The sequence below is a fragment of the Sander vitreus genome, chromosome 13 (genome assembly GCF_031162955.1).
Source record: "Sander vitreus isolate 19-12246 chromosome 13, sanVit1, whole genome shotgun sequence".
Taxonomy (NCBI): domain Eukaryota; kingdom Metazoa; phylum Chordata; class Actinopteri; order Perciformes; family Percidae; genus Sander; species Sander vitreus.
Genome location: NC_135867.1, coordinates 11,540,714 through 11,553,244, shown reverse-complemented (window position 1 = coordinate 11,553,244; position 12,531 = coordinate 11,540,714). Strand labels below are relative to the sequence as shown.

Below are 12,531 nucleotides of genomic sequence, written 5' to 3'. Positions count from 1 at the left end.
ATTGATGCATATTCTTTCAAAAATATTTTATGTAAAAAAAAAAACTCATTCTTATTTGTGATGCAGGATTCTTTCGTGGCAGCGGAAGGTGTGAGGTGAGCAAACCGTTGTGATTTTAAAACACTGTTGGTTGTATTTGATGTGCTGGGCTGTTTGTCAAAAGAAATGTAACTATTGCAGTTATAAACTAGCACTGGAATTAAGTACTTGGGATGTACAGTTGTGTTCGGGGCCAGGATATTAGAAATACTGATGTCAAATCTAAATTCCCTAGCAGAACCCCACCTACATGATAAATTATGGATTAGCATCCAACCCATTTTTATTTTTTTTTTCTTCTTCTATTACTCAGAAAGAGAAGAAAAACATTATTGCCCTTATGTCCTAAATGTGTTTTTAAGACCTTTACACTGCCAGTCATTATGATGTATATGAATACAAAATCCTTTATATTGTAATTTATGTAGTTTCTGGCAAGAAAATATCATTTTAACATATTTCTAAAATATTTCCTAGAAACAATATTGAGGACAGTCAGTGTCCTGAATGCTATGGCCCTGTTTGTTTTAGTCGACAGATTTTCTGATTGGCTCCAAACACAGTTACTGAAGGTTATCCAGACTTTTGGAACATCTCAAGCACTGTATCCAGCAGAGAAACATCAGTTGGACCAAATAACAGCCCGACACAACAAAAAATGTGATATTTGCAAACAGAATTGTCAAGCAAAATGAGCAACAGCAAGTAGAGAAATACTACTTGGAAGTTGTTGTGGTCTGAATGCTATCAAATACACCTGTTTATACCTGTTAACCTGTGTTTTTTTTACTTTATTTAACATAAAATGTTAAACTGCAGCTGTTACATGCACTTACATTACACATTTGTGTATATCATACAGCATTTAAATGCAATTGTAAGGTGTTAACAGAAAATATTTTTGTTCTTGAATGGAGTGTGCATAGAAATACTTTGTGGTGTGTCATTTTAATCAAATGTTGCAGAAACGCACCAACTAAACCTTTTATATTTTACACTTTTAAACATTTAGGTTTTTTTTCGGTAACCTCATTGCACTGTAAATGGACAAAGAAACTCAAAATTGTATTGAATTAAATATGGATTTTGCTAAGACGATTATATATAGACCACACAGAAATAAAAACAAAAAGTCAAAAGATAACTTAAAAAGTGTTTCATTTGAATCACAGGACCAGGGGAAACAACACAATAAAAGTATTTTGTTATTTATGTATGTGCAGAAATAGCAATGCATGGAACGTTTACAAGTTCAAATGATTGCTTAAATATTAATGTTTCTGTAAATCATTCAGCCCCCAAAGAACTTCTGAAGAACCCGGTTACCGGTGCACCTTAGAAATACATTTGTGTAGATGCTCTCTGCCTGGCTGTGGTTTAGCTGGTTGCCTGACTGACTCAGGAGCTCTCTGAGAGAAACATTTTTCACCACTCTTTTCCCCCTTGCCTTGGACAATGTACCTGTCACTCAGTGACTTGATGCAATGTGAGAGCTATGGGGAGGCTTGCTCTTGGTGGTGGTGGGGTCTCTGTGTGGCGTTCAGCTATGTGTATGTGCGCTACTGAACCGTGGCTCCCTCATTACTAAATAAAGAGAATCACTCTCCTTTTCAACAGCGCTTTTTATAGAACTGTTGGAATATTCCCAATACTTTGTATAACCTTCCCTGCCATGCCTTCCTTGGAGCACTTCAAAGGACAAATAAACTTAGATCAGTTTAACATTGTGTACTAAGAAGAAAAACTTGTACGTGTCCAGGGCGCACCACTGCATGGTGATTTTCCTGTAGACCAAAGACTGATTAACAGTGGTGGAAGAAGTATTCCGAGCCTTTACTTCAGTAACAATAGTTGCAGCGCAATGATATGGGGGGACAGTGGCGCAGCGGATATGACACATGCCTTTGAGGTGGGAGATCTGGGTTTGATTCCTGCGACACATCAACCAGTGTGTCCCTGAGCAAGACACTTAAAACCCCTAGTTGCTCCAGAGGCGTGCAACCTCTGACATATAGCAATTGTAAGTCGCTTTGGATAAAAGCGTCAGCTAAATGACATGTAATAATAATAATATAAAAATATGTCTATTTACAAGTAAAAGTCATGCATTCACAATCTTACTTAAGTAAAAGTACAGAAGTATTATTAGCAAAAGATAGTTTAATTATCTAAGGTAAAACTACTCATGCGGCAGAATGGCCTCTGTCTGGGTTTTTCTTTAAAATTATTTTTCATATACTTTATTAGCAGCATGATTATTATTATAAATGCTAATCATTCCTCTTTTTTTAATATTAATTGAAGAGAGATTTAAGTTAATGTAATTCTGCTGAATCGTGATAAGTCACCTTACAGAAAAACAACTCTTGTTGAATCAGAAGACCACATGCTCCCTTAAAGGGATTTGTGCTTCCAAGTGGTATCCCGTGGCCTCATTAAAGCATAAAATAAGATTTGTTTTAGATTTGTTTAGACCTGTTATCCTGGCTCCCAATCCAAATCCCTTGTGGGAAGGTTTGAAAGTATGCAAATGAGCTTGAATCACCCCAAGGCAATATAACCTGACCTGTTATTCTACCATATCACACCATCTTTGTTCTTTTACCTAATCTGATGGCATCCAGCAGGTATTAGGCTGTCAACTGAAGGGTACGTCTCACAACAAGAGCTCAAATGCACCAGCATCATGTAGACATGGATCTCTTTAGGTGTGTAGAAGGCTAAGCGGATCAGGATCATTACTTGTATTTAAAGTGGCTTGATAAATATCGTAATGTTACGTTCATCTTCTTGATCTGTACACGCACGTCAGACATCGGCGCTTGGCACCGGCTGCCTCTGCTGCTTCTTTATTGTGTTCCTGGTCGATTAGCCTCGGGGCTGTCTTCAGGGCCTGGGGACAGTGGGAGCAGAGGGGGGGGGGGTGGCTGCATCTGCTAGGGTACCTCCTTCAGGGGCCCCACTGTGGCCTGGCTTGGTTTTTATGTCTGTCTTCAAAAGCACAGCCCCAGAGGGAGAGAGGTAGGGGAAGACAGTTTGTTGACAGCGGAGCTGCCATTGCTATTTTCCCATGTGCCCTCAGTCTGTATACAGGTCTGAGGTGGAAGAGTGTCAACACTGAGCTACTTTTCACTTCCTTATTTCATGTTTTTCACCCTCAAGGCTATCGAAATATAGAATGTAGACAGGACCATTAAAATATATCGTTTCATCCATTGTTATGATTTTTTAAAGCATTCTTTTCAATTATTTTAATATTTGTATGTCAAACTCTGATGTAGGCTATACTTTATAAAGCATTGATTATTTGTCTTGGTCCAATGTTACCATGGAAAACATATTTGGGTAGATTTTTAGGGTGATGTGTGTCTGCAGAGTTTTTAAAAGATGCCTTATTGGTAAACAAAATACCAAATATAACGTATGTTTCTATGGCCTACTGTGCTTTTAGTATTCTGAAGAGGGCCTAGCAAGATTATGTAATAATAAAGAAATGCCTGTAAATCTTCTGTAACACATTTTATAGCTTTTTCCAACCTAATGTATTTATTTTTAGTTATACAAAATGATTTGTTTATTATTTATTTTTAAGGGGCTTTCTGGTGGAGCAGACATTAAACAGTGGTTGGCAGCCGTACCTTTTTGTAAATGAAACAAAAAGAAGAAGCAGCTCTCAGCATGTTTATTTAAAAAATGAATTTACATATCTCTTTTGTATATGATTGCAGCAGGTATTTACATTCAGTGTCTCTTGTGCACAATCTTAAATTGAAAAAGAGCAAATTAACAAGCGGTGTAAATGGACATGAGTTTGGATTGGACGATGTGCAGGAGGCCGCAGCCTCCTTGTAGCGCCTCTCCTCTTGGCTGTGGTCCTCTGGGTGCTCCTGCTGTCACAAAACTTTAGTGTCAGAGTGTTCATGACGGCAGGGACGCACTCACCTTGACATGATCAACTTGGAAATGAAGAGAACTAAATCCAGACAATCGGGATGACAGACATGTCGACCGTTAGGAGTTAGTGGTCTTTTGTCTTTCTTTTTTTTCTCTTTTCATTCACGCAGTTTCTCTCTAGCGTCCCTTTCTTTTACCCATCCTGTACCCATCTTTTCTGTCTTCCTAACCTACCTTGTTTCATCCCTTTATTTCCTTCCTTCCTTCCTTCTGCCCTTCCTGTCTCTATTGTGTGTCCCTTCTATTTTTCTCTATCCTTTTCTTTCATCCTTTCTTCCTGGCTGTGATCACTCTCCTCATCTCTTCTGTAATTGAACTCACGCCTCCTTCTAACAATCCCCTTCTTCCTTTTATCCCTCCTCTCCTATTCCCTTCTTCCCCATTCTCTCCGTCTCTACTACACTACAGCCACATTTTCTTGGAGAGGATTATTATGCTCAGTAGACTGTATGCTGATTATAGCTTCATATGCTCTTAATCTGAGTTTGTGTGCAGACCTATACCCAACCAGCTAAGTGCTTTGTAGAAAAAAATCACGCCACAGTGTGTTATTTCTGGCTGGGTTAATCTTATTTCTCTGGGCACTTTGATAATGGAGAGGACTTGAATAATGAATGGGGTGTATAATACTGTTCTCAGGCCCACTGAATGAATTAAGCAAGTGCCTATACGTGAGTTTCTGTGAGTGTCTCTAATATAGTGCTGTGCCCCCATCTTTGTCCTTTACATGTCATGCTCTTATTTTGTATTTTTAGAACTGGAACAAAAATATACATTTCAGCATTGAAGGAAATACGGGAGTAGTGACACAACGCTATTAATGTATGATGAAATATAGATCACACAATTGTCTCTCTCTCTCATTCCTTATCATGGCTAGAGTAAGGATTTCTCTCCCGCTCTCTGTGCTCACATCCCTTCATGTGTGTGTGCACATCTCAATAGTCTCGGCATAATGCATGGTGTGTTAGTTAGCAGACAGCTTGACCTCACACAGACCATGAGACTCTAAATGTTTCTCTGTCACAAAAGTTCACTGGTCTCTCTGCAGAGCTGATGCTTATTGCAATTTCCGATTAATGATCTTGCGTTAAGAGGGAGTGTTGCTATTTCAATTCATAGATGTATGTTTCTTTAACTCATACATCATCGATTTGGTTTATTTGAGAAAATGTAATAAGAACTGGCATGGGCCAAGGGTTTTGCTTCAAATTCACGTATTAGTAGTTCACAATGCAGAGAGGAAAAAACTCACAATTATTCTAACTATTAAAAATAATACTCCATAAGCAATTTCATTTAATTTGTGAGACCGTTTTCGTTGTTTCATTTTTATTCGATTATATGTTTATGTATATAATTATTTGAGTTAGGCTGTGAAATTGCAGAAAATTGTGAAAAATGCAAATTACAGGCCTGTCCTACAAATACCAAAGTGATGTCTTTAAACTGTCTGAAACAATCCAAAATATTCCATTTACAATGATATAACAGAGAAAAGCAGGAAACCATGAGATGCTTGGAACTGAAAAAATGACTTATCGAAATTATTGATACATTTTTTTGTCAACGGACTCCTTGAAAATTGACTAATTGTTTCACCAATATGTGTCACCTTCGTGCCAATCTGTCCTGTTTTCCTGTTGCGTCATATCTCTGTCAGTGGTGAAAGAAGTGATCAGATCTTAGTTATACCAAATTAAATCAAAAAATACCTCAAGTAAAAGTAATGCATTCAAAACTGTACTTAAAAGTATTTTTACTGAAGTATTATCAGCACAATTTAAACTAGTACATCTAGAATTAAAAGTACAGATTTTGCAGGCAAAATGACCTTAGTTATGTTATACCGTTAGATAATCATTCCTGATGCATTAAGTGTGAGCAGCATTTTAATGTTATTTTAATTTAATTTTAATGTTAATGTTTTAATTGTATTTTTATATGTTTATTATACGTCTTTTAGATTGTAATCTGCAAGGTGACAATTCAAAACGAAGTGCTCCCCTTAAAATGTGTCTCAGCAGAAATATAAGGTAACATACAATTACTTGCATGTAATTGCATTGAATGTAATTAGTTATTTTCCACCACTTCTATCTATAGCCACAATAAGCGTTATGGCTGCCATTATCTGAATAAAAACACACATGTGCTGTGCATTCACACACAACAAGGTAGAGAAGGGAAAAGGAGCTACACAGCATCTCCTGCTATAACTTTTCACAGACATCCATCACCCTGGCCTCAAGTTTCCAGAGAGTAACACAATCTCTGTGTGTGTGTGTGTGTGTGTGTGTGTGTGTGTGTGTGTGTGTGTGTGTGTGTGTGTGTGTGTGTGTGTGTGTGTGTGTGTGTGTGTGGATTTTAGCAGTAGGTTGGTCCCATGGTTTGGCTCTTGATGATTATAGAAGGTGACTAGTAGAGAGCGCAGAGGTAGCTGTCTCCCTTCGCTGTGGTCACATTCTCATTTGTTGCTACTGGCATTGGATGAATTATTGAGTTTTGGGTGTCTTGGCTCCCACCCCTCCCCTCTTTACATTCCCTCACTCTGCTCCCAGGGAGGTCAGTCCCCGTGCGTGCGTGCGTGCGTGCGTGCGTGTGTGTGTGTGTGTGTGTGTGTGTGTGTGTGTGTGTGTGTGTGTGTGTGTGTGTGTGTGCATGCATTTTTCAGCAATTAAACAGAGCTTCCATCCTCATTCTGTCAAAAAAGGTCTTCCCTGCATGGAAACATCTCAAGTAAACACACTGTCTCTATCTATCTCACACCCCTCCTCACTTTTTTTTTTTCTCTCTCTCTCTCTCTCTCTCTCTCTCTCTCACGCTCTCTCTCTCGTTTAGTTTGTTTGTCTATAGATCTGTCCTAATCATTTGCACTCTCTTGCTAATCTTAAATTGGCTCTTTAATTCTGCTTATTCATAGTTGTTTTACCTATGAATCAACTTGCACTAGGTTTGATTCAAAACGAGTTTTCATATTAAGCATAATGCAAAAATTGGACCCAGCACACATCCATTATTGCATGAGAAAATGCAATATACCTTTCAGCTGCTGCTAAATAATTCAAGTGCCCTCAATCGCCACATGCCGCTAACGCTTACAAGCCTTCAGCTCAACTTACCACATAGCGAGTACGTTATGATATCAATACGGCTATTGCAAAGATCAATTATTCACAAGCTTTTTTCTTTTTTTTACAATTACGTCAGAAACACACAAAGATGTGGGATGTTTGAGGCCTAATCGTTCTCATTCTTAGAGGGTTTGATGACATTTGTTTAATCACGAAACATCAGCTGAAACATGTAAAACATTTCCAAACAGATATGTGACACAATTTAGAAAGAAGCATAGTAATGACAACAATTAACATTTGCATTTTATCCGGTATTCCCCTTAAATAAATCATATTTACCACCATTAATTACAGACTGTGATTAATCCCAACTCAGCATCAAAGAGAATATTAATAAGAGCCACAAACGTTTCCGCGTAATTGCCAAGTATTGATCCCCTGGCTGAAACAACCCGCCGACAGTCTCACTGGGAACATCACACAACCGCATGTTGGCCCTGGGAGGGTTCCGGAGGAAGCTTTTCATTATTAATAGTAGCCTAAATGTATTATTATTATTATTATTATTATTATTATTATTATTATTATTATTATTATTATTTTAGAAATGTTTGGTTAATATTAGGGATACATTTGATTTAAGTTAAGCAATTTGAATTAAACCTGCCAAGAGAAGATTTATTGAAATACGTGGAAAAATACGTCAAATGCAATGAAGAGTAGCACTTACTTTTAACCACAACAACAACAACGATAATAATAATAATAATAATAATAATAGCACTGTTGGCCTATGGGAAATTAATCATAAGTTAGTGAAATGGTTGCCCTATCTCTTTAAAACAAAATAATAATTACGTTAATAAAGGGGGAAAATACTTACTTAGTCAAAAAAAAAAAAACTACTTTAATTTCAATGCTTCCCCGGTTAACCTGTTGTATCCGGTGCGTCTCTCCCTAGAGTTCCCAGTCAGACTTCTACTCCCAACTCCTCCACATTGCTTCATTTTATACCAATATATAATTAATATTGCATCGTCATTACTTAATAATTTCAAACCCAATGCACGACATAACCCGGTGACATGAGGGCGTCCATAATTAAAAGCGCACTAATCAGAGGAGGAAGAGGGGCCATTAGCAGCGTGTAGAGGACGCACATTCTGCCCTCCGCGGTGTGAAAATAGATGCCTTTATTTTTTTCTGTGGCGCTTATATCATGTACGACGAATACATATTTAATCCCAGCAGAGCTTTAGGGAGTCATAAATAAAATAGTCAGGCGAGTTCCCATAAAACAAACAAAGATTGTATCGCCCATTGGTGCAGCTCAGGATGTGTAGAAAGGAAATCAATTCTGTTGCTGTTTGTTTGTCGTAAAACGATGTATATTACGCATTTATAGGCCTCAAGATTAACTTAATAAAGCACAAAAATAACATCGCTGCCTCAGAGGATTTTTTATTTATTTTTTTATTTATTTTTTAGAAAATAACCATTTATTAAGTTTAAACTTCACACGTTTTTTTTTCCAAGTAAAATCAAGAGTGAGGAAAAAATAAATACTTAATTTAGGTGATACTGTATATATTTGGGCTACATAATCGATATAGGTCTATAGCTCACCTGTAATGCTCCAAAACATGTTCACATCAAAATATTAAAATAGCAGCTGCCAAAGCCACACGGATGTGCTTCATATATGACGGTGTCATTTCCATCTCTAAATAATTGAAGATAAACAGACTCAGTGTGTCATACCTTGTGTAATTACATTACTGTAGAATAATTATTCATATCTGTGCGTTAATGACATCAAACAGTTCACGAAGAGAGCAGATTTCTTTGCAAAACAAAATGGTGGTTTAAAAAGGTGAATTTTTGATCCCCTCATCATTGAACTCATTAGTCTGAATTCATAAAAAATAAAATAAAAGAGAGAACACCGTTCTAGATGGTGTAGGCTACTTCTGCACATGTGAGCCAGTGATGCGGATGATAAATTCAACCAACATTACAAAAAAAATCCATTATCTTGTCATGAAATCTTCATTTCTTTCTCTTTTAAAATCTTCATACAGCATCAGTTTAACACCGCTGACAATTAAACAGTCCGTAAACGTATAGCTTCTAAACTCCATTTCATGGATAAAAAAAAAGAAAGAAGTGAATTAAAGTCCCTGTATGTGACAAACAGTCAGGGTGGATTTGCTGAAAGTTCATATTTAGTGTGCGCAAGGTACTTGATCAACAACATCAAAATCACCCACCTCACAGATAGAACACAATCATTTATGAGTCCCACATTAATAACAAAATCGAAAAAAAGTGCAACAACGAAGAGTGAAAAAGTCTTTTTGGAGATAATCCCAGATGAGACGTGAACAGTTGTTGATAAATCCCTGTTAGTTAGGCTACTTAGGCTATTATTAATCACTCGATCAAAAATGTAGTAGGCTATTTTATTCATGATGTGTGAAACTCAGTGCACCGCAGAGTACTTCATTCGTTTCTGTTTTTGCCTCTGGTTGCAAAACCACACTCGAACCACATTCTTTTTCAGGTCCAGTTTTTCGGCGATGGCTGCAATTTTTTCCGAGGAGGGCCGAGGCTGGATGGCAAAGTAAGCCTCCAAAGAGCGCTTCTCCGGCGCGGCGATGGACGTGCGCTTTCTTTTCCTCTCGTTCCCGTTGAAAAGGTCCGGCTTGCTGCTTTTCTCCCGGTACGCAGCCTCTGCTTCCTCGAGCCAGGCCTGGAGAACCGGCTTGAGTGCTATCATGTTGTTGTGGGACAAAGTGAGGGACTCGAACCTGCAGATGGTGCTCTGGCTCAAAGACCCCACTCCGGGGATCTTGAGGTTGGCCAGTGCCGACCCGACGTCCGCCTGAGTCACTCCGAGTTTGATCCTCCTCTGCTTGAACCGCTCAGCAAAGGCTTCCAGCTCCCTGGGATCCGACTCCACGTCGTTAATGCACGCCATGCCGCCGTGCACTGACAGGGAGTGAGGGTGAGCCATGTTGGCCATCGCCTGATGCAGCTGCCCCATGGTCTGCAGGTGGTGGTGAGGGTGCTGGTGGTGGTGCGCCGACGTGGTCATCCCGGGAGGCTCCGGAGCTCCCATCCCGGTCACGGCCAGGCTGGAGGAGAGGTGGTCCAGGAGGTCCCCGGCCTCCAGGGTCTGTCCGAGGTGGTGGTGGTGGTGATGGTGGTGGGAGGCGATGGTGGAGGGCACGTGGGAGATGGGCACGGTGGTGGAGGAGGAAGAGGAGGCTGAGGTGCAGGGGACACTGCTCATGGTATGGTAAGTCACGTCTGGTTTGAACGGGTGATTCTTGCCGTGAGAGACAATGCTGTCAGCAGCCGCCAGAGCCTCTGCCCGTGCCAGCAGGCTCTCATCAAAGCCTCCGAATATATTGCCCTGCAGCTGCAAGCAAGAGTGCGCATACTGGAGTCAGTGGGGAATTGTGTCAGGCAGCTCTTAGGATCTAAAAAACATTTTCCAAAGGCAAGCAGCGCTGAGGAGAGGAGAAAACCCTCCTAAACGCGCAGGTCATAAAAATTAATATGAAAGCAAGCGCATGGCTTGAAAAGACATGTGGATAAGAGGGAGGAGGAAGGGGGGGGTGGCACAGACAGAGGAGAGAGAGAGATAGCGGATAGAACAAAGTCCTGTCAAATCAACTTTACAGACATTTCCAGTGTGATATTTCCCCCTCCTCTCACCCAGTAGGCCTATATTCCACAGCCATTCTCCCCCCGACCTGAACGTACCTGCGGGGCGGGCAGACAGACTCTGCGCATGCCCTCCGAGCCTGGGTGCAGGCCGGGATACTTGGGCTCGTGCAGAGCCGGGTGCATGGAGAAATGCTGCTTGCCGTTCATGGTCATCATCCTCCTCCCTGCAAGCACCTCGCAAGCAATGTGGCCCCTGACATGAAAACCGGGGAGCGGATAGCTACAGAGCTCCTCTGCTCTTCTTCACTAGACTGAGCTGTTAACATCGGCGGCACCTCCCGGCATCCCTCTCTCCCTTTTCTTATCCCCTCCTCCCCCTCCTCTTCTTTCAGCCTCTCTCCTCCTCCCCTCCCACCTGCTCCTCTGCTCAATTTACAAGTTGCAAAATGTTGGCCTTTGTGCGCAAGCGTCAAACAAACCCAACCAAATTCATAAATTATATTCTAATTAAACGTTCATTGACGATGTCGTTGGTATGACTTCCAATGGCATTACTAATATTTTTACTAATATTTATATTTGGTGTGACAAAAATAAAACCATGGATTCATCCGCTACAGTGGTCCAATTATTTCAGCACCATGGACAGCGCAGCAACCCTGTGGTTATCAGGTGACAGTGTTCCCTATATGTACATCTATATATCATAGACAGATTCAAGAAAATGTATAACGCATGCAATGTTGATCAACAGTTTGGGTAGGCTACTACATGATTCAAATTGTATCTCAGGCCTGCAGGTTGCTGACCAGTTGACCCCAGGACCTTGGCCTGCTCTCCTCCCATATGAACGTGCATCCTCGGGGCTGCTTTACAGCCTTCTCATGTGGCTGCCTGGTTTAAACTCACGAAGCCCGGGTGGACGGGCCGAAAGAAGAGACAGGCGGGCAGAGGCGGACCGATGACACAGTGGGTCCATCTGATCCTGTTGGCCGCCTCTCTGGTTCCCCAGACTCTGAATAATTTAGCTGCATGGTGGCAGGCATCCATTACCACGCTGGCATGTTCTTATTCATTACACAGATTAAAACAGCTGAGATCTTTTCTCACCATGCAAACCTGTTGCAGGCTGGGGAGCCAAACTTTAAGAGCTGCATGTCTGGTTACTTGCATGAGTTCAGGGGAGACAATAGACTTGATGGAGATGCCTTTAAAAAAGAATTTTAATGTCTGGGTTGAGATTTTTAATTAAATAAAGACTGAATGTTTTGACTTTCTACCTGAGGAGTACATATGTGAAATGTAACCACATAACAGTGATACAATGAATCTGTTTTTAGAATATGCGAGAGAAAAAATGTTAAAGTGAGAGAAAGACAGGTAAGAGGTAAGGTAAGACTGTAAGTGTCCTATAGAAAAAAACTTAAGAAGCTGTTCGTATATGGATCCCATTGAATGTATATTAGTCTAAATAAAGGCCAAAGTCCCTTTTCTCATCCCTTCCCTTTTTCTTACCCCCTAAAAGCTGTTATAAAGCTGGGACCATTCATAATTTAGTGGTCATTGTTTACAACTCTGTCATCTCTGTGCTTTTTCAGATTTCTGAAGATTGCATGTGACATGTTTTGAGAAGAACGTTGCCATATTGTGGCCAAATGTGAGAGCGACTCTATTCTTCTCACCCTTATCTGGCCTGCATACTGTACACTCCACCAGATGCCCTGTAACTACTGTCACAGCATGCATTACTTTATGGTGACTATGGAGTTAGCTACAATTCAGCAGC

At 40.3% G+C, this 12,531-nt stretch overlaps 1 protein-coding gene across 1 annotated transcript; it reads right to left on the bottom strand.

Annotated features, from left to right (window-relative positions):
- Nucleotides 1–9,552: 9,552 nt before the first annotated feature.
- On the bottom strand, nucleotides 9,553–10,961 carry pou4f3 (POU class 4 homeobox 3). Its single transcript, XM_078266643.1, has 2 exons — nucleotides 10,842–10,961; nucleotides 9,553–10,494 (listed from the first exon to the last, which is right to left on the bottom strand). Exons 1-2 carry the CDS (start codon nucleotides 10,959–10,961, stop codon nucleotides 9,553–9,555), a joined length of 1,062 nt encoding a protein of 353 aa, XP_078122769.1.
- Between the last annotated feature and the right edge of the window lie 1,570 nt (nucleotides 10,962–12,531).

What these genes read in the sequence shown, in the direction of transcription:
- pou4f3 (XM_078266643.1), bottom strand. Translation starts at nt 10,961, where the DNA reads ATGATGACCATGAACGGCAAGCAGCATTTCTCCATGCACCCGGCTCTG. An exon ending in TCTGTCTGCCCGCCCCGCAG is followed by an intron (nt 10,495 to 10,841) that starts GTACGTTCAGGT and finishes TCTTGCTTGCAG; the next exon opens with CTGCAGGGCAATATATTCGG.